We start from the raw sequence: 22,055 nt of genomic DNA on the forward strand, positions 1-22,055 counted from the left end.
CCGTGAGACTAACCCCTCACCCCATGGTCAGCGCACTAAGCGGTAGGGGCTAGCCAATGAGTTTTGAAGTATATGTAATGGATCTTTGTATTGGGTCTTTAATTTGGATCTTGAAATCTGAACAATTGAAAATTAGTTTTTACCACTAGTTTGTCACATTAGTCATTTTGCCTCTGTCGTATTCAGCTCAAATGAACAGAATATAAACTCAAATGAACAGAATAAAAATAAATGATTTTCCTATGAGAAAAAGACAATAAAAAGAAAATTTGACCAGTAATTGAGAGGAATAATGTATCATTCCGACGTAATAAAAAAATTTTCACATCATTATCCAATCAGCATACACCACTGGATGGAAAGATGACGGTTGGACCAAATTTGGTTGATTAGAAAAATAGATGATTAAAATTGAGCCAAAGATTTTGGGAGAACCAAAATCACTCAACCATGATATTAGGGGCTAAAAAAATGCAATTAAGCCTAAAAGAAATTATATTCATCATATAAATTCTGGGCTCCACCCCGGAATACAACACAAATAAAAACTTAGGGTCTGTTTCATTATAATTTTTGAAAACTGTTTTCTGCTTTTAGAAACTGAAAATTTAAAAACACCCTACATCAATTATTCAAGCATCCGAAATACAAAAATCAACAATGACAAATATGTAGGTTTTTTGGTACAAAATGACAAATATGTAGGTGACAAATAAACAAAGATGTTATTAATTTTAAAAATTGTCATCATTATCACCAGCCCTTTTACTACTAATGCTCAAAGCCATGCTGGGTTCTTCAAGGGCGTAACAACAGCCTTCACTTGCAAGTAGTTCTTAAGACTGTACTCTCCTTTTTCTCTACCCTGTCCACTCATCTTGTATCCACCAAAGGGAATTGCAGCATCAAATGTATCAAAGCAATTTACCCACACTGTTCCAACCTTCAATGCTCGAGTCAATGTATTTGCAGTGTCTATGTCTTTTGTGAAGATCCCAGCTGCAAGGCCATAACGTGTGTTATTTGCTCTTTGAATTACCTCACGAAGGTCCCTGGGATCAACATGAAAATTAGTACACAAAGCAAGGCTAAGATACCAATAGCATTCTCAGACAAATAAGACACACTGCACTCACTTGAACTTTAATATGGTTTGCACTGGACCAAAGATCTCTTCCTTTGCAATCACCATGTCATCCTGGTTAGTGTTAAAAATAGAATTAAAAGCATTACGAATTGTATTTTCATCCTCTCCTAATAAGATGGGAATTCGATGAAATAGATATAGACAGATATACCTGGACATTTGAGAAGACAGTAGGCTGAATATAGAAGCCTTTGTCACCAAGTCTATCTCCCCCAGTTTCAAGGGTAGCCCCATTTTGAACACCGGATCTAATATACTTCAGTATTTTCTCAAATTGGTCTGAATCAATCTGATTGATTGGATCATATAAGAAATTATCAATATATTCATGCATTTAAGAGGCTCATATATTAAGACAAGTGAATAGCTTAGTAGTAACAAATTAACAATGTATCATTCCCTAAACAAATTTGAAAAACACAATTTAATTACTGTGAAGTCCCAAGTATCTAACAAGGACTGTATAAAACACATTGCCAAATTTTGGACATATAACACCCTTAAACAACTTTGAAAAACAAAACTCAACGCTCAAGCATGAGAATGAAATGCCAAGGATCCATTGAAACTTACCTGAGGACCTTGCTCTATTCCCCCCTTGAATGGATCGCCAACAGCACGTTTCGCTGCACGAGCCTTTGCTTTATGTACGAACTCATCATATATGCGCTCATGAACAAATGTTCGAGACCCGGCACAGCAACATTGTCCCTGAAGGAATGTTTCAAGAGCACCAATCAAAGGAGTTCTAATTTATGAGATAATTGTTTTACAACAAGAACTCTGCTTATATGTACCTGATTAAAGAATAAGGCAAAGTGTGCTAGCTCAACAGCCTGATCTATATCAGCATCTTCACATACAATAAAGGGGGATTTCCCACCAAGCTCCAAGGTTACAGGTTTAAGATTGCTTCTTGCTGCCAATTCAAGGACGGCTTTTCCAGTGTCAGTTGAACCAGTAAAAGCGAGCTGCAAAAAATTGTTCAAAATTCAGGCTAGCAAGACATAATTGGATCTACGTGCCTAATAATCCGTTGGGGATGAAAGTTGAAAATTTCCCAGTTTGACTATAGAAGCACCTCATTTGTTGCAAGAAACTCATTCATTCTAGTATCAAAATCCTAACACTACCATGTGACCGCATGATTGAATATTTTAGTACCTTATCCACATCCATGTGACTAGCAAGAGCAGCACCGGCAGTAGGACCAAAGCCAGATACTACATTCAAAACACCAGAAGGAAGTCCAGCCTGCCATACAAAATATAAATTCAGAATAAAGATAAGAAAATTTTATTGTTAAATTACTCTCCACCAAAACCTTGCCTCTTACAAAATGCAGATTGGTCAGTCACCCACCTCATGAAGTAGTTTTGCTACATACAAAGCAGATAATGGTGTCTGCTCAGCTGTTTTCAGAACAATAGTGTTGCCACAGGCCAATGCTGGTCCCACCTTCCAAGCAAACATGAGAAGAGGGAAGTTCCAAGGAATGATCTGACCGGCAACACCAATGGGTTCGTGCAATGTTTGCACATGATGAGGCCCATCAGCTGGGATTGTGAGACCATGAATCTTATCTGCCCAACCTGAAGGAACATGAGCATATGAGTGTTACCACAATTTCACAAAACAAACACAAGAACAGTACGTACCATATCCCATAACCCACATACCAGCATAATAACGAAATAGGCGAACCAGCATCGGAATTTCAATCTGAGCAGATTGTTCATATGTCTTCCCATTATCCCAAGTCTCAAGTGCTGCAATGTCATCATTATGCTTTTCAATCAGATCAGCAGCACGCAACATTATCCTTTGCCTTTCCTATAAAATCATAGAAACAGACCCTCAAAAAAAAAAAAACTGCAAGAACATGTTTTGTAAAATGTAGGAAAAGTGAAATGATAAAAAAAAAAGAAAAGGTAATGATGAAATACATAGGCTGTCATTTTAGGCCACGGCCCTTCATCAAATGCTTTGCGCGCAGCTGCAACTGCTCGATTAACATCTTCAGAGTTACCCTCAGCAACATGAGCAATCACCTCCCCTGTCCTGGGATCCAACGTTGGAAAAGTTTTACCTGATGCCAGAGAAATCTCAGAAGTAAGATACCTCAAAATATTAAAAGTGTAATTTCTATCTCCAAAAGATGAAGATCAAGATAAACAAAATAGAAAAAATACTAACCAGAAGCAGCATCAACGAAATTCCCATCAATTAAGAGCTGGGTGTGTTCTACTTCCACTCCTGGTTTAATGGGTTCTTCAACGGCAGACGCAGTACTGTACTTAGAGAGTGTTGCACCCAGGTAACCATTCCCACCTGAAATTTTTTACATTTTTCACTTAGGCAATGAGTATGCATCAGTGTCCTTAAGCCCCTAACTAAAACCCCAAATCAAAACACACTCTAAACACCAATTAAAATCACGATTATACACGATCAATTTTCATGTCCCAGGTGAAGTGAGAAGAATCTACAAGTACAGACGAGAAAATGGAAAATTCAGCTAAAAATAATGAACATTTTCTCTCTTTTTTTGTTAGTTCCGAAATTGTCATACCCCACCCACCTACCCACCGCATTTGGTCACACATAACATAATGCATGTATTTGTTTATTTTTTCCAGTAGATTTTCTCAGTTTACAATCAATACATGTAATCCCATCATCACCAATGAAAACAAAACCAGTAAATCAATTCAGAACAACAACATACAATTGAAGAGAAGAGGGCAATAATTGAACCAAAAAGTATGCAAGAAGAACAAAAGTCACTTTAATTTTGTTACACGATAGATACAGAAAAATGAATCAGATCAATGATCGAAGAGGTGGTAAACAAACAACATCATACCTCGAGAAATTGAAGAAAATGATGATCGAGAGAGGAGCCTTGAGATCTTCAGTGCAGAAGCCATAATAAGGTCAGTCAGTCACTGTTGGAGTTTATCTACGAAATGGCAAATGGTTCCTACTCCTACTTTATTTATACAAGACATAAGTGAAACGCATTAGTCAAGCCCCCCCTCAAGTCGGCTAACTTTTTTATTTAGAAAAATACTTATACGACCAACACTCATTTTTTAATATTATCTTTTTCATTGGTTGAAAATTATACGGATTTCAATAAATTAGAAAGTATTAGATTGAGTTTTATGAGTATTTTTCTTTTATTTATATATGTGACCATACACGGATCATTCGGAAGTCAAGGTTGTCCTAAGTCCTAACTCTTGGATATGGTTGGGGTATGTTCACATCGGTGGAAAACTAAAAAATTTGAACAAATTAGGAATTTGAAGAAGGATAGTACTATTTTTGGTAACTTCTACTTTTAAGAGCATCTTCAATGGTAGTATCTAATGTTAAATACATACTCATATGAGTATCTATTATCATTGGAGTACATATTCAATTCCAACATGACAAAGATGAGTATGTAGGAATAGATACTTCACACTAGACTTGAAATGTGAACTTGTATTTATTACAAGCACTTACAATTAATTAAAATGGAGATAAATAATAAAATATTCAAATGTGATGTTGATGGTGGGATCCACTATATAAACTTTTAAGAGTTGTTGGGTTGGAGTAAAAAGTTAGTAAAATAGGGTAGATGATGTGGCATTATGGGAAATTGAAAAAATGATATATAGATATTTTAGTGAGTATGATGGATGTAGATGCTCTAATAAAAAAGTGATGAGGAGTGACAGTGATATGATGTGGCAGTTATTTTACTCTTGCTCCATCCAATCTATATATCTTTTTACGATAAAACATCTCATTTATTTATCATAAAGTTTGGCACATGATATAAAAAATATTAATTACACTATTGAAATTTATGAACAAATTAGAAATTTGAAGAAGGATAGTACTATTTTTGGTAACTTATGCTTTTAATGAGAAAGTGATGAGGAGTGACGGTGATATGATGTGGCAGTTATCTTACTCTTGGTCCATCCAATCTATCTATTTTTTTTTATGATAAAACATCTCATTTATTTATCATAAAGTTTGGAAAATGATATAAAAAATATTAATTACACTATTGAAATTCAAAAAATCCTCATCCATCAAAGCGTATCATATTATAACTTCCAAAAAAAAATGTATCAGATTATAACCTAAATGGCACATGTTTTTCACTTATCGGTTCTTACCGTGATTTTCTACATGTTTGATTGTCATTGGTCCATACTGTTGACCTTTTTGATAGGTAAAAAATAAATAAATAAATAAATTAGGAAATAAAAATAATAAATCAAGTTTTTTACCTATTGGATTAAAAAATGCTAGAAAGTAGAAATTAGGACCAGAATGAACCTGGCTTGATAATTACACACCTTGATCTTACTTTGAATTTCAAATTCAAATCTTGAGAATAGATTTACAATTCAACCGTGGTTTGCTTTCTACTATATGACATGTAAATCATTGTTTATTTTTTTATTTTAACAAATTTTTTTATTTTTTTTGAAAACAGAAGAATATTATTAAATGGAAAGAATGCAAGAGGACACGCCCCTCTAATAAGAATATTATTTTAACAATTGACTAGTGTTCTTTACCCGTGCGTTGTACGGCGATTAAATTTATTTTAAAGATGAATCAGTAGAAATATGTTTTAACTTAGTTTAGGCTCTTTTTAGTAAGTAGAATAGATATGGAATCGAACATATGTTACAAAGATGTAGATGAATGAACCACAGTAAATATATTAATTTGATGAGGTTGTATAGACCTCACAATGGCAACACTTGAATAGTAATAAGAACCCAGTTTTTAAGGAATACATTACATTAAAATTGAAATAAGTTAAACATAACAATGACAACAACATGAACCCTTATTAGAAGTTGTAGTCCATGATTAATGATAAAAACTTCATAACCAATCATGTTGTCAATCAAGCATATTTGAGCTATAGAACCTGCAAAGGAAAAAAATTATATAAGAGTAATAATCAATAATCAATACAAATATAAATTGTGTATAATTTGAAAATGTTAAACAAACCTTATAGAAACGCCAATAACCTTCAAATTAGATGATCAATAAACTGCTTGAAATCTTTTTATACTGTTAACAATAAAAAGAAGGTTTAAGGGTCATATTAGTCAATGTTTGGTAAAAGTGTTTGATTTTGGTCCCTTAGCCAAAAAATGATGTTTGACTTGTGAAAAAATGGAGAACATGTTAGGTGGAGTACGTTTTCCTTGATCTCCAGCCTAAGATACTGTTTTGAGCACCTTTGATTTCTTAGAGATTAGTTCCTTGTAAACTTGGTTTTGATTTCAATTAATGATTGGTGGTAGATTAATGTTGATCGAGGTTTTTTGACTCTGCACGGGATGGTGGAGGGACACTAATTTAGAAAGGAAATTTGTAATTCTGTTTATCTTTGTAATTAAATATATTTATTATTTGGGTTGGAGTACTCCTAGTGCTCTCTGTCAATATATTTTGCTAGTTCAAAACAAAAAAATATTTAAGAGCATACAAAATATATACGCAAATTTTCAGATACCGTCTATAATTAGGCTACACACTATGAGCGTGATATAAAGCCTAGTAAATTTTTATGTATTTCCATTCTGATTATTTTTGTGATCAAAAGTTCTGTTATCTTGTAGTTAATGATCATACTTTAAAAAAATATAAGAAAATAATTATTTTTTTCATTTGTGTAGCCCATTAAGTTATTGAACGAAGAAAAAGCATTCACCTAAATGTAAACCTGTATTTTTCCAACTGAACCCACCCCATAAGTGGGTTGAGCCGAGCACACTCACAACCTGAGTCCATTTTGGTCGACCTAATTATTACTCCACCTCAATTATAAGATTTTTCATTATTACTTAAATTTACATGCATTAAATTATTACTTAAATTTCTAAAAGTAACTTAACATCACAGAATTGATTATTGGAATTGGGTCACAAACTACCCAAAGAATTAACAAACAAAACAACTTTTCATAATATAAATGAAAAAGGAATTATGTCTTCCATATTTCAGACCATGCAACCTAAATATCTCCACAGATACTTCATGGAGATGATGCTGTCGTGCATTTGTCGAGATTTATTAACAAAATAAGTGCAGTTATTTTGTTCACGTTCAGACGATAGCTAGGAGCGCTACTTGATCATGAGAGGCTCTTCAAAGAGTTGGTCGATACAAAATTCTAGTTGGCTCCATTCCAACACATATATGTCTATTGGAATTTCCTACATCAGTAAAAAAAACAACATTACAAAATAGACTAACAAAATTTCTCATAAAAAAATATATTTTTCCGTTGAACAATTTTAGTGGTCGAGGTACCTGGGTAATTTTACCCTACTGCAGAAAGGTCGATCAATTCGGACGACCTTCTCAATCTTTCTAAGGATTGTGAACTCTTGTACTCGTCCAACCTTACTCAAAACACCGATTATATCTCAAATTTCCAGATATCAGAAATTGTTAATATAGTGCGAATAATATAACTACAAAATAATTAACAAAGACTCACCGATAGTGGATGTATCCTCCCGGAAGTTGAGTTAAAAAAGATGAGTGTTTGATGTGTAATATTAAGAATTTTCAAAGTTAATAGTTGGTGGGAAATGGAAGGTGGTCTGATATGGGTGCACCAATGCATAAGACATTGGGCTGAACGTTTTGTATACTTAATGGGCCGAGCAACCCATGGTTCGTTCGGACCAAAACCCAAGTTATAAATAACAGACACCACCCAAGCGGTGGGGGACCTATCATTTTACGCATTTTTCATTTACTTGTTCATCTCTCGCTTGCTCTCATTTGATTAGCCCTAAGCAGTTAGTTCTATACTAGAACATTGGCGCCCACCGTGGGGCCGAAGGAATTTTCCTAGGCTTCATTTTCCATTCCAATGGTAACTCGTTCCGGGGCGAACGGAGAGAGGAATCATGTCCAGCCGGATAATGTTCCTCCCGATGCTCTTCAACGAATCATGGATGATCTTAATGATCTTCGTCAACAAAACCAACAGTTACAAAATCAACTTACTGATCTCAATTAGACTCAAGGGCTACGAGAGGGTGATTGACGAATCGCTGAGACGGTGGTGGATTTTCAACCTTTCACGGAAGAAATAGCAAACACAACCGTCCCGGACAATTTGAAGACACTAAAGCTTGATTCTTATTATGGTGATACAGATCCAAAGAACCATCTGGTGTATTTTAACACTAAAATGGTTATTGTAGGAGCTTCAGACGCCCTGAAATGCAAAATGCTTCCATCAACCTTCAAAAAGTCAGCAATGATTTGGTTTACAACTTTGCCTGCGGGATCGATTGTAAATTTCACGGAATTGTCAGCAAAGTTCTTATCTCAGTTCTCAACTAGTCGTGCACAAAAGGTGACGCCAGCGATGCTATTTAACATTCGTCAAGGATTGAATGAAACTTTGCAATCTTTCATGGGGCGTTTCAATCAATTGTCTGTCCATTTGGAGGACAAGATGCCAGAAATTTGTATAGCAGCTTTTGAATTGGGTTTGAGGCCCGAAAGTTTAAATAGCAACTTAAGCAGGAAGCCGGTGGAAACGATGGCGCATCTACGTGAAAGAGTTCAAGGATTCATCAGGGAGGAGCAAAGTGATCAGATAAAAAACAATCGCCCAAATGTAGCGGTTAGAGGGCAAAAACAACAGTTTGAGGCGAAGAAGGGAGCGGTTGCTGAGCAGTATTCGAAGGTGTGGACTGAACGTGGAGATCGAGGATTTAATAATCGGAACCGTTATGATAATCGATTTGATAACCGTTCTCATTTCAAAAATCGTGCTCAACCGTATGGTGTACGTGGACCGGGACACTCGATGACGTGGACTCGAAATCAAAATGATCGTGTTACTCCTTTGGCGGTCAATTTAACTGAAGCTTTACACACGTGCTTGGAGGCGAATGTCATTCGTTTTCCTCGTCAACCGAAGCAGTCAACAGGAAACGTGGACAAAACAAAGTGGTGTGAATATCACAGGATCTCAGGTCATAATACTGATGATTGCTTTACTCTAAAGAAAGAGATTGATAAATTCCTGAAGGCCGGATGCATGAAGCAATTGGAAGGGCGAAGTGATTCTAATGAGGCAGGAACTTCAACAAAGCGAACTGAAGATGGAAAGGAGATTGTGAATGAAGATCGGGGTAAACAAGCAGAAGGAAAAGCGAAGGGGCGAATTCATTCTATCTTTGGTGGATTTCGTGGTGGAGGAAACAACTAATTCAGCTCGAAAAAGGTATGTTCATTCAATTAATGCTGTTTATTCTAATGATTGGGGAAGTTGGGCAACCAACCAGCCAGACATTACTTTCACTGTGCGAGATTTTGAGGGGGTTCAGCTTCATGAAGACGATCCCATTGTGGTAATGTTAACAATTGCTGAGTATGAAATTGAGAGGGTGTTGTTGGACCAAGGAAGTTCTGCAGATTTAATTTATGGTGATGCTTTTGAAAAGTTGGGGCTGACAGAATCTGATTTGTTATCAGAGAGGTAAAGTATCCAATGTGGCTGGCGAATGTGGTTATGGTGAAAAAGGCTAATGGAAAATGGAGAATGTGTACTTATTATACGGATTTGAACAAACATTGTCCGAAGGATTCATATCCTCTGCCAAATATTGACAAACTTGTGGATAGAGCGTCTGGATTTGGAATGCTTAGCCTAATGGATGCATATTCAGGATATCATCAAATCAGAATGTATGAACCAGATGAAGAGAAAACAACTTTCATGACAAATCAGGCGAACTACTGTTATCAAACTATGCCTTTTGGGCTCAAGAATGCAGGTGCAACTTATCAAAGGTTGATGGACAAAGTTTTTGATAAGCAAGTGGGGCGAAACATGGAAATCTACGTTGATGACATGGTGGTTAAATCAGATGAAATGTTAACACATTGTTCAGATTTGGGCGAAGCTTTTGGGGAACTCAGGAAGCATAATATGAGACTTAATCCAGAGAAGTGCTCGTTTGGGATTCAGAGCGGAAAGTTTCTGGGTTTTATGATCACAAGAAGGGGAATTGAGGTAAATCCTGACAAATGTAAGGCCATTCTTGAAATGCAAAGCCCCACCTCAGTGAAAGATGTACAGAAATTAACTGGAAGAATTGCAGCTCTAGCAAGATTCCTGCCGTGTGCCGGAAACAAATCAGCTCCATTTTTCCAGTGTCTAAGGAAAAATAAGGCGTTTCAATGGACAGAAAAATGTGAAGTGGCGTTTCAAAATCTGAAGGAGCATTTATCAAAGCCACCAATATTATCAAAGCCAATGTCAGGTATTTCACTGTCAATGTTTATTTCAATATCTGATAATGCTGTTAGCTCAGTCTTGTTGCAAGAAATTAAAGGTGATTTGAGGATCATATATTTTGTGAGTCATGCACTTCAAGGAGCGGAAGTGAGATATCAAAAAATTGAAAAGGCTGCCTTAGCCTTGATTATATCCGCCAGGAAGTTAAGACCTTATTTCCAAGGCTTTCCTGTGGTAGTCAAAACTGATTTGCCACTTCGCCAAGTGTTGCAAAAGCTTGATCTAACAGGAAGAATGGTTTCATGGGCTATAGAGTTGTCAGAGTTTGGGATTTCATTTGAGAAAAAAAAGGCAAGTTAAAGCTCAGACTTTGATTGATTTTGTTAATGAGATGTCTCCAGAAGAAAAGAATGGAGAACAAGGTGAGTGGAGCTTGTCAGTGGATGGTTCATCTAATGTCAAAGGCAGTGGAGCTGGAGTGATTCTGGAAGGACCCGGAGGTGTAACAATTGAACAGTCGTTAAAGTTTGATTTCAAAGCAAGCAGCAATCAAACAGAGTATGAAGCCATAATTGCAGGTTTAAGACTTGCAATTGAAATGGGCGTACGGAATATCAGAATCAAAACAGATTCACAGATAGTTTCAAGACAAATTCAAGGAGAATATCAGGCGAAGGATGCACAGTTGGCCAAGTACTTGGTAAAAGCGCAAAATTTAATGAAGCAGGTGGAGAAAGTGCAGATCAATCATGTTCCTCGCGAAGAGAATACGAGGGCGGACATTTTGTCAAAATTGGCAAGTACAAAGAAACCGGGGAATAACAAATCAGTAATTCAAGAAGTTATAAACAGCCCAAGCGTGGAAAATGAGGAAGTTATGGCCATTCCAATGGTGATTGATCAAGATTGGATGAGTAAAATTAAGTTATGTTTGGAAGCAGAGGGAGCTGATTTGCATTTATTCACTAAAGATCAGATTCGTGAGGCAAGTCATTATACTCTTTTGGGCGATCAATTGTACAGAAGAGGAGTTGGAATCCCATTGTTGAGATGCGTTTCTAAAGAGGAGGCTGATAGAATTATGTTTGAAGTGCATGAGGGAGTTTGTGCGAGTCATGTAGGTGGAAGATCTTTGGCTGCAAAAGTTTTAAGGGCAGGGTTTTATTGGCCAACATTGAGGTCAGACTGCATGGAATATGCAAAAAAGTGTGAAAAGTGTCAGTTGTATGCAGATTTGCACAGAGCACCGCCAGAAACACTAAGTTCAATGAGTTCATCGTGGCCATTTGCAATGTGGGGCGTAGATATCTTGGGACCTTTCACTCCAGCAGGTTCACAAGTTAGATTCGTCCTAGTTGCGGTGGATTATTTCACCAAGTGGATTGAGGCGGAGTCAATGGCGAAGATAACGGCAGAGAAAGTTAAGAAGTTTTATTGGAGGAAGATAATTTGTAGATTTGGTGTTCCGGCCACAATCATCTCAGATAATGGGACACAGTTTACTAGTAGAAGTGTGAAGAACTTTTGCGCAGAGATGGGTATTGAGATGCGTTTTGCTTCTATGGAGCATCCACAATCAAATGGACAAGTGGAGTCTGCAAATAAGGTTATTTTGAATGGAATCAAGAAGCGTTTGGGTGAAGCAAAAGGGTTATGGGCTGATGAATTGATTACTGTTATTTGGGCATATAATACAACACCACAATCAACCACTGGCGAATCACCGTTTAAATTAACTTATGGAGTGGATGCGATGATCCCAGTGGAGGTGCAAGATATGACATTCAGGGTGGCAATGTACAGTGAGGAACATAATGACGTGAATAGGCTGGTGGATTTGAATTTGGCAGAGGAAACTAATGCAGAGGTTCGTTTGAGGCAGGCAGTGGTAAAGCAAAGATCAGAAAGGCGCTACAATTCAAGAGTATTCCCAAGGCAAATGGAAGTGGGCGATTTAGTGCTGAGAAGAAAGACAAGAGGACCAGATGATTCAAAGCTGTCACCTAATTGGGAAGGACCGTACCGAATTCGAAGGGAATTGGGACATGGGGCGTATCACTTGGAGGAATTGTCTGGGCGAAGGGTACCAAGGGCTTGGAATGCACATCATCTTCGTTACTATTACAGTTGAAGTGCAGGATGTTCGCCCAGAGTCTATGTGTTTTGTACAGTTTGTTTCAGTTTGCATGTGGAAAATTGTGTTTGTTCAGTGTGTTGTTTAAGACTATGTTTGTTGTGTAAGACTAAATTTGATGTGCTCTTTTCTCTACCTGAAAACGAGAGTTTTTAACGAGGCATCATATATTAATGAATAACAGGTATGCACTCTTTTCTCTACCCCAGGCGGGAGAGTTTTTAACGAGGCATAACCTTTTAAAATGTTCAGGTGCATAACATTTTATTTGTTCTCATGGAAGAACATATCAACTAAGGTCTATCAATTGGGCGATGTCAGACAATTGAGAAAGAGTAAGTCTCTTAAAACAAGAGCATTTGACCACGAATTCATAAGCACAGCCTTAAATTGGATTTAAGCTTGTCCAAAATAAGCACAAGTCTCCACGCGAGCATACTAATGAAATCAAATGTGAGACTTTGATTTCCATGAATAACTAAGTCAAGAAATGAAAAATTTGACTAAGTTATATTTACAAAGGCCTTATGATTCCAAAGTAGTTGATTCATATAAAATTCTCCACAATCTACGAGATTGGATTTTGGTTATATTTATATATTCAGCAAAAAGCGGCGAAATGATTCTGAAGGAAATCTCAAACAAAATTTTACTTCATATAGTAAAATAAGATGCAACGGTTCTAGTTCAAAGGTTAGTAAATGAAATTTTTACTAAGTTAAATTTCACGCTTTAATTTTTGATATTATGTTTTTAGTTCTGGTAATTAGTTAGAGCATAAGTTATTTCTAGAATTTCTAAGTAAGGTGAAGAAATATCGTTGACATTTTGAAGATATAAGATGCTTTGTTTGAAGTAAATGGATTGTATGAAGATTTCGGATGAGGAAAGACTTGGACAAATATGTAACATTAAAGGAAATTCATTGCATTGTTGGAAAAGTTGTTACATAGAAGCAAGAAAAATAAAGGAGCTTAAAGCAAAAGAGGCTCGCAGCCTTACATATTAATATGAAAAGAAAGCGGGTACAAGATATAAAGCCTAGTTAGTTTCGCCCCCTCCTTCTTTGTTGTTGGCATTTTCCCCTTCATTCTCTTTATCTTCTTCTTCTTCTATCTCTTCATCTTCCACACCTTCTTCATCCGCGTTATCTGGGCTAACCAATTTATCATCCACGATGCGAGCATAGGGGTTGGAACCTTTGAAGTTTATAGCCAGGTCAGGATTCAAGAAGGTAATTTGGCTGATTGCTTTTGCAAAGCCAGCTTCGAATTGGTCCAGGACGGAACACTTCAATTCAGAAATTTATGTTTTCATCTTGGAGTTTTCTTCGAGCACTTGGTTGTGCACGGTAGTCATCTGGGTGAGATCAGCCTTCACCTTGTCATTTTCTTCAGTCGATGCTTGAACGGAAGCATTGTAACCTTCAGGAGTCTTCTTCACATTTTCAATCTCTAAAGCCAGATCAGCGGCTTTGTTGGATTTATCCAACAACTTCAATGTTGCTTTCATCTTCCCAATTTCTTTTTCTTTTTCTTCAACAAGCTTAGCGTTAACAAGGCCATCGAATCCGCTGGATTCTAAGTCAATCATTTTGGAGATTGCAGCAATCTCCAAACCCTTAGTCATCATAGCTTGACAAGCTTCTTTCAAACCCATCTTCCTCATCTTCTCATGATCAGCTTCAAAAACCAGGTTCGTCTCCACCAAAGAGTTGAAGTCTATCTTTGAATCCCAAAGTGAAGTCACTTCAGTGGAGGTTAGTTCCTCAAACTCCTTCAACAGGTTCTTCCAGCAAACAGGCTGAGCACTTGATGAACAACCTTTGTTCGCCCCGGGAGAGTCATTTTTGTTCATAAATTGTTCCAGAGAGGTCTGGTTAGAAGCTTTGCTTTTCTGAGAAGTAGGCTCTTTATTCTTCTTCTTTATCTTGGGAGGGCGGCCGATTTCAGTGCCAGAATGCCAAAAAAAAAATGTTAGAATATAAGAAGATCTTTTGCATAAAGGTGGAAGGTAAAATGCATAATGGGATGCCTTACCAATATATTTACCCACTTCATTCTTAGAAAGGGCGGTCATAAAATCTGCAAGGTTCAATCCTAAGCCAGATAGAAGTTGGCAATCTACTAGTTCTTCCTTAGTTAAGGCATCATCGGGAATTTTGATGATGACTTCATATTGGTTCGTCCAGTAGAACGGAAATTGAGGACTTCCGTCATCAAAATAGAATATGTCTTTGCAGGGTTCAGACTCCCGAAGTTTGAAAAACTTTCCTTTGAAATGTTTATAGTGGCTTTTGAACAAAGTAAATAGCCTTAGACCCCTAGCGGTAGTAAGCGAAACATACTCCCCTCTAACGTTTCACCCACAGGTTTCAAAGAAATAAAAGAACTTATTACTGGTGGGTTCGATGTTTAGAGTCAGGCATAAAATCTCAAAGGCTTTTAGGTACGCCCAAGCATTGCCATGAAGTTGGGTGGGGGCTACATTTAGAAGGGTCAACACGGAGCAAGTGAAATCAGAAAAGGGGAGTGTGTATTTCAAATCGGAGAATAAATTTTCAAAGAGATAAGTGAAGTTTCGCCCTTGATTATCTGGCCCCCCAAAACAACATGGCTCATCAGGAGAGCAAGGGATTATGTCCAAATGTGCATCTAGGCCATCTTTCCTAAAATTGTACTCAGTGATTAAATCTATAATAGCTTTTGGAGTACAGTTTTTAGAAAATTCGTTTTTTGATTTTACTAGCAACCCATAGTGAATCGGCAGTTGGTGGGACATTAGGGGCAGAAGCCTCTTTACGGGTACGTTTGGAAACCATTTTCAGAGGATCCTGAAAGTAAAAGGTTTAGGAGTGTGAGATGGAGATGGAATAGAGTATGAGCTTTTGGTTTAAAATGCAAGATTTATGCAATATTTTCTGGGTAGAGAAAGAGTTATGGGTTTAAAAGGTAAAAACTTTCATGTGCAAGTTCATGTAAAGTTATAGAGTTAAAGAAGAAGAAAGAAAAGAATCTTTACCTGAGAGAAAGGTTGAAACTTGGAAGATTGCTGGGATGGTCGACGCTAAATGCAGGAAGCAGAGAAACGAATTTGGCAGAGAAGAAGCAAAGTTTTGGATTTTTCTTGAATATGGTAAAAGCGAGAGAATATGGGTAGTAAGGAAATGTAGATAAGTGACAAGAGGAGTAAAAATGTGAGACTTTATATAGAGAAGGAAGAAGGGGTGAAGGGGTGAGGTGAAAAGGTGAATTAATTAGCAGGTTAAATGTTGAGTGGACGCGTGCTTCCACGCGAATACTCAAAGGTCAGGTTTGATGTTTAGATTAAAGGGACACGTCGGTCAAGAATTTGAATTTGAACGGATGTGATTCGTCACGAAAGTCAAGTGGAAAGGACGTTTTAGTCCGGAAGACATGACGCTTCAAAGGCAATTGGAACGGGCACGACCTTTTGTAGGTGAATTTATTTCGTGTATGAATTAAACAATGCTTTTAATTATATTTATTTCTCATGATGGTAATTATGTCAGTGGGATTTAAAGACGCATGATAATACTGCGGCTCAAGTTCCCAAATATTTGTGGATATCTGTTGATGTAATTGTAGCAGGTAAAGCAATGATGGCTCTTGCCACAGTAAGAGCATAGGAGGTGACAGGTAAAGAGATTTGACAAGTTCGATTCAGCACGCAAGGAAAAGAAATGAGAGAAGAGCTAGTCTGATGTGGTTATTGTTATTCGCTTTTATCTAAATGTACAGGTGTTATAATTTACACGCCCATTTTGGTTATATTATAAATGCTTTAATGATTGTGGGCTGATTAAAGACACTTTCGTCTTATTCTAAGCCTTAGTGTCTTGTGGGCTTGTGGTCTGATATGGGCGCACCAATGCATAAGACATTTGGGCTGAACGTTTTGTATACTTAATGGGCCGGGCAACCCATGGTTCGTTCGGACCAAAACCCAAGTTATAAATAACAGGCACCACCCAAGCGGTGGGGGACCTATCATTTTACGCATTTTTTATTTACTTGTTCATCTCTCGCTTGCTCTCATTTGATTAGCCCTAAGCAGTTAGTTCTATACTAGAACAGAAGGACTGATAAAGTTGAAGAATAGCATGAGGTGATTTATATAGAAATTTCAGAATTAGGGTTACTTTTCAATGCAAGTTAAAAATGGAAGGAAAATTAGGGTAATATTATGCTTGGTATTTGAAATTAGCCGACGCTATTTTTTTTTCAACCAAAATTTCAATCGTACGCTTATAGTGACTTTTAATAGCATGAGGTGATTTACTACTCAAAATAGGAAATTCAATTAATTTCAGGGTAATTTTTTCTTCATAAGAATGGAAAGTATCAACTTAAAATATTACCCCGTGCGTTACAAATCATGATATTAGATAGTGATTCAATTTATTAAAATATTACAAACACACGATTCACTTATAATTATTATGAATGATAGGTCAATATTTCTCATTTATGGAAATGATTAATTATAGGAAATGCGTTATTTAACTGAGAAACGCATTGATTTCAAAAAAAAAACTGAGAAACGCGTTGTCGACGGTCCTCGCACAGGTAATGAGTAATTATAGGAAATTCGAAACTATTTCGAATATTTTTGAAAAATGGTAATTCTATTTAAACACATGGATCTTGTGGTGCAAAACAAAAATTATTTGTAATTAAATAGTTGAAATAGTCAAAATGTTAATTAGCCATTAATGTGAATATTTTATGTTAGCAATTAATGAATGGCTAAAAAAAAATCAGCATTCAATAAGCTTTCAATAATGGGCCTCCATACAAAACTGAAATGAAAATGAGCTTTGTAATGTTTTGGTCCAAATCAATAAGACGGTGACACTTGTCAGGCAAAGAGGGAGGTTAAGTGAGAGTAATGCTTGGAGTGCCAAATCAGCAAGGTGAGTCTCACAACCTTCCTCTTTTCTAAAGTTTATAGATTTGAGAACCTATTATAATATTTATTGTTGCATTATATTTTATGTATAATACTATAAAGTTATGGGGGTTGTATTTTTTTTATTTATTATTCCTTTATATACTATATATTTATTTTAAAATAATATTATTTAATTTATAGCGGTAATACTGGTTTTACCACGGTTTAACTACGGTTGAACCAATAACTGTGAACTAGTGCCATAAACAAATTGATATTTGGTTTAACTTGAAGACAACACTTTACTTCACTGATTACTTTCCCGTGTCAATCTTTGCAAAATATCTTTGCTTTTAATTATATCTCATTAAATATGTCTTTTATAGCCAAACTAACATGTGAAGGTTCCTAATTGTATTTGTTCTCTTGGAGCATTTTCAGTTTTTAATAAAATAATTTGATTGGTAGATAGAGGTAAATTAAATTAGAGGTCAGCATTCTCTGTCATTGTTAGTTTGGGATTTGGATCATCTCCAGCGGCTGGAGGGTCCAACAATGTATACCACCCTTAGAAAAATTTAGTGTTTAAATTACTTTTTTACCTCAACACATCTCAACCATTAATTATTTTGATCTATGACTATAAATGAGTCGTAGAGGTTGGACAACAATTTGGGATGGAGAGGATCCCAATCCGTTAGTTTGAGACAAAAAGGAGAAACACTTTGGGAAGGTGGATACGTTCGGAATAATTTAAATAATAGTTAGAAATAATTTTCCATATATTCAGAATTTATTTATAATATTTTTATGACTTAAGCCCTTATTTTTGAGTTAGCAATTTCTTTAGGGACTAAAGTTTGAAACAAGGAAGAACTTAAGGACTTTTATTTGAAAAGTTCTAGAGTTCAGGGACTGAAACGTGAATGCAGCACCTAATCCTACTGTTCAACCTCACATCACCATACTTCTCTTCATCATATTTCTGAACATGGTGATATGCTTGCATGAAATTTTAATGGACAAACTCATACTACAAGATCAAAAACTCTATTTTTATGATATGAGTTCTATTGTGGGATAAAGCTTGACATATAAGCTTGGGCCCTCTATATAAAGAGGTGTTGGGTGGAAAATTTTCCACACAATTCAGAAGCTTCCTCTCCTACTCTACTCAATCTGTTCCTCTCTCCCTCTCACACACTCTTTTCCTTTCATCTCTCAAACTTCTCAAACCTGCAACTGCCTCTCTCTCTCTGCTCTTTGATACCCACTTAACGAGATCACCTCCACTGTGTTCGTGAGGAGGAAATGAAGCCAGTCCTGCCCTCCGCTCGCTCCACCGCCGCACACCGCCATCTTCTCCGGCCAGCTTCGCCGGAGTTCGTCTTGGAATTCGGTAAAAAGACCTTCTCCTGGCTCTATTCGATGCTCTGAGTCCGAATATGATGTTTATTTTGCGAAATTCAAAGCCTTTCCTAACGAACAGAGAGCTTTTATAAAATTCGAATTTTGCTCTCATGCATGTCCTTACCTTCATGACCAATGTATTCTAAATCATTCTTTGCATTACTGGACATGTATAGATCATGAAATAGGTTCTAGATTATGGTTTTATGCAGCTTGTGGGTACAAACCTGAAAAAGAGGGTGTGATGAACAAGTTCATCACCTCCCTTGCTCTCTTTCACGACACGGGAAGGAGGAGCACGAACCAGAGGTTTAGAGCCTCTGGTAGCTCTATTTTACAGCCCACTAAGGTCTTAAAATCCTCTGTTGCTGGTTGATTGTGTCGATAGATGAGTTATTGATAATTAATCAAACTTAAAAATGCTTAAATTTGACATAAAAATGAGTTAAGTTGTTGTATTAAGGTGTGTGCAGGTTTGGACCAGCATTAAGAGACCTTATTATGGTCTGAGAACCCCTGACTTCAGAGATTAATTGGCTAATCATGTTCAGACCTTGATGATTGATTTTTATATGACTTCAAATTAAATTGGTTTAACATGGTTTAATTTAGCATTTTACGTTATGTGCTAAAGCTGGACAGATTTGGAACATGTTAACGGACTCACATTAGACTATCAGATTAATGAATATATGGTTTAAGTGCTTGTTTATGTTATGACCTTGAAACTTGACCTTTAAAATCACTTAAAGAGAGCTTAATTTGGACTTAAGTGAACTTAAGTTTGTGTGGTTAATTTAAGTATTGTGAATTGTGTATATTGCAGGTCAGGAACAATCCACTTCACTTCCTTTGGGTAAGGGGAGTTTACAGGCTACGAGGATATGATGATTATATGATTCTCTGGCAGGAGGATCGCGTTTAATTATATTTAATTAGCTGTTAATTATCATTGCTATTCGATATGGTTGTAACTTTAATACAGGTGTTGTGTGTGAATGCTGGATACTTGTATGGTTGATTGATGCATTAGACAGGTGCAGGTTATGGCTCAGAGAAAAGAAATACAGGGAAATGGGTCTTGGAGGCATTTATGTGGCAGGAACCATGGAATAGTTATTCAGTGATCAACATATCTATCTTTAGCTTTCAAACAAGGATTTTGCATTTAGGAGAAATTGATTAGAAAATAATTAGGTGATAATGGCTTAGAGTAATAATAAAACCGTTTATGCATGAAACTATATTTTTGTTGTTGATCACTGAATAACAGGTATTCCAGGTGATGGTTCGATTACGAATTCAGAATGCCTCCAGGATAACTACTCAAATATGAGTAACCGAACCTTGTGTGGTTCCAGGCAGGATAAGGGGGAGATGGTTGAACGATGATTGAATAATTTTCATGCATCATAACATGAGCAGGTAGGATAAGGAGTAGGAACGTGCAGCAACTTCCACCTGAGACCCCGGATGTGCACCCGGTGTGGATGCCCGAGATACCTGAGGTGGCACGTAAGACCATGAGTGGCAGTGCAATTTGAAAACGCTAAAAGGGTATTCAGACTCGGTAAAGAGTGGGCCGGTGGCGCCATATTCCCGAGTGGCGTTCCGAAGTGAGAGGCTTTGAGAAGCCAATGGGCCCAGCAATCATATGTGATATGTGTTTGTTGATACGGTGGCATGCATAGCATAAACTCATATTTGCTTATGTAATTTGTATGTGATTGTGTGTGGTTGCAGGATGATGATTGATTGCTAACCGAATATAATTATTTGCCTTACTTCTGACTGATATATTATATATGATTTATATCTAAGTCGTTCTGTACACCCTTACGCTTTATTTTTCTAGATAACACAGAGATAGCTGAGGGAGATGGACCTTCCAGTTGAGATGATACTAGCGGACTTTTCCTCGCCGGAGGGATGGTATATTGACCCTCACACCGGTATCTGTACATATGTAGGGATGTCGACGTTCTAGTATCGCCATCCCAATAGCCCTGTACCTGGTTACCCAGTTTCTTTTCCTCGGATGTTCAGTTTCATCATGCCCCCACACTTCCTAGCTCAGGAGATCTTGGAGGAGCCTCCGCTACCACCTATGCCGAACTTCGCCGCTCCTTTGGCAGCTGTACCACCACCACCGGAGCCTCAGCTTGACATGCCCGTGGAGAATGGGCATGTGAAGGAGGTACCCGGTAGGGACACGAGGAGGAGGAGAGAGGGACGCCCCCGTAGGTGGGATGTGGGGCCTAGCGACTAGAGGAGGAGCTAGTGATGGTGTCTGTTGATATCATGTGTTCTGTCTTTTTGTTGTTCTCTGATGAAGATGTACTCTTATGACCGCTGAGCTATTTTTGTGGTACCCTTGTATGATGAGCTCAGCTTAGTAGGACTCTGATGACAGCCGTGCGGTTTGGCTTAGTGATGTATGTTTTAGGTGGCGGCAGACTCTGCAATATAGCCGCTGCGATGATGTGTACTTGTTGTGATGTATATATTTGTGTAGGAGTATGTTATCCCAAACCTAAGTATTACCACTTACGCTTTACTGTTCCGTTACGCTTATTATTTCAGGTTTTGGAAGTCAACGCTTAGGTGAAAGTCACACGCTTGGTGTCGAGTAGCAGAGTAGCACCCAAGAGGATAATTGAAGTAGAAAGATAACAGAATAAAATAAAATAAAATAAAGTAAAGTAAAAAGTACACCGCGAGAGAGTGACGACGTATTAACATTACAACGTGGGGACTCTCTCTCCAGCAGAGTGCTTGGAGTTGCGCCCCCACACTTTCATCCCTTTCTCAAATCAACCCTAGCTGGCAATGGCGTGTTGGCTCTCCATCTCTACCCACTCTGCTCCTCTCTCAAATCAACCCTAGCTGGCAATGGTGTGTTGCCTTACCCTCGCTACCCTCTCTCCCCTTGCTTGGATTTCCTTCTATTTTCCTTAGTCGGAACCCTAGATTTCTTCCCGTGTTGAACTTCATTTTTACCCACTATTGACAAATCTATCACGCCGTTTTTTCAGATTGATCTGATGATTCATTTATCTTCGCCTCTATCTACTGTTCCTTCGTCATGCTTTCTCCTCAGTTGGACAAGTCTTTGGTTTGAATGCATCTTCAAAGGTTGATCT

At 37.3% G+C, this 22,055-nt stretch overlaps 2 protein-coding genes across 2 annotated transcripts; one reads left to right on the forward strand and one right to left on the reverse strand.

Annotated features, from left to right (window-relative positions):
* Nucleotides 1–607: 607 nt before the first annotated feature.
* On the reverse strand, nt 608–4,169 carry LOC130712140 (benzaldehyde dehydrogenase, mitochondrial-like). Its single transcript, XM_057561978.1, has 11 exons — nt 4,014–4,169; nt 3,344–3,478; nt 3,094–3,236; nt 2,827–2,980; nt 2,510–2,739; nt 2,312–2,401; nt 1,945–2,118; nt 1,721–1,858; nt 1,299–1,436; nt 1,137–1,198; nt 608–1,052 (listed from the first exon to the last, which is right to left on the reverse strand). Exons 1-11 carry the CDS (start codon nt 4,075–4,077, stop codon nt 779–781), a joined length of 1,602 nt encoding a protein of 533 aa, XP_057417961.1. The 5' UTR covers nt 4,078–4,169; the 3' UTR covers nt 608–778.
* Nucleotides 4,170–8,390: 4,221 nt separating this feature from the next.
* On the forward strand, nt 8,391–9,422 carry LOC130712606 (uncharacterized). The gene has a single exon (XM_057562431.1). It carries the CDS (start codon nt 8,391–8,393, stop codon nt 9,420–9,422), a length of 1,032 nt encoding a protein of 343 aa, XP_057418414.1.
* The last annotated feature ends 12,633 nt before the right edge of the window (nt 9,423–22,055 follow it).

Source organism: Lotus japonicus, chromosome 4 (assembly GCF_012489685.1).
Source record: "Lotus japonicus ecotype B-129 chromosome 4, LjGifu_v1.2".
NCBI classification, from domain to species: Eukaryota; Viridiplantae; Streptophyta; class Magnoliopsida; order Fabales; family Fabaceae; genus Lotus; species Lotus japonicus.

Excerpts from the sequence above, each read along its gene's own strand:
- LOC130712140 (XM_057561978.1), bottom strand. The coding sequence starts at position 4,077 with ATGGCTTCTGCACTGAAGATCTCAAGGCTCCTCTCTCGATCATCATTT. Across the intron at positions 3,479-4,013 it reads ATTTTCTTCAATTTCTCGAG|GTGGGAATGGTTACCTGGGT; the intron begins GTATGATGTTGT and ends AAAAAATTTCAG. Across the intron at positions 1,859-1,944 it reads TTGCCTTATTCTTTAATCAG|GGACAATGTTGCTGTGCCGG; the intron begins GTACATATAAGC and ends ACATTCCTTCAG.
- LOC130712606 (XM_057562431.1), top strand. The coding sequence starts at position 8,391 with ATGGTTATTGTAGGAGCTTCAGACGCCCTGAAATGCAAAATGCTTCCA.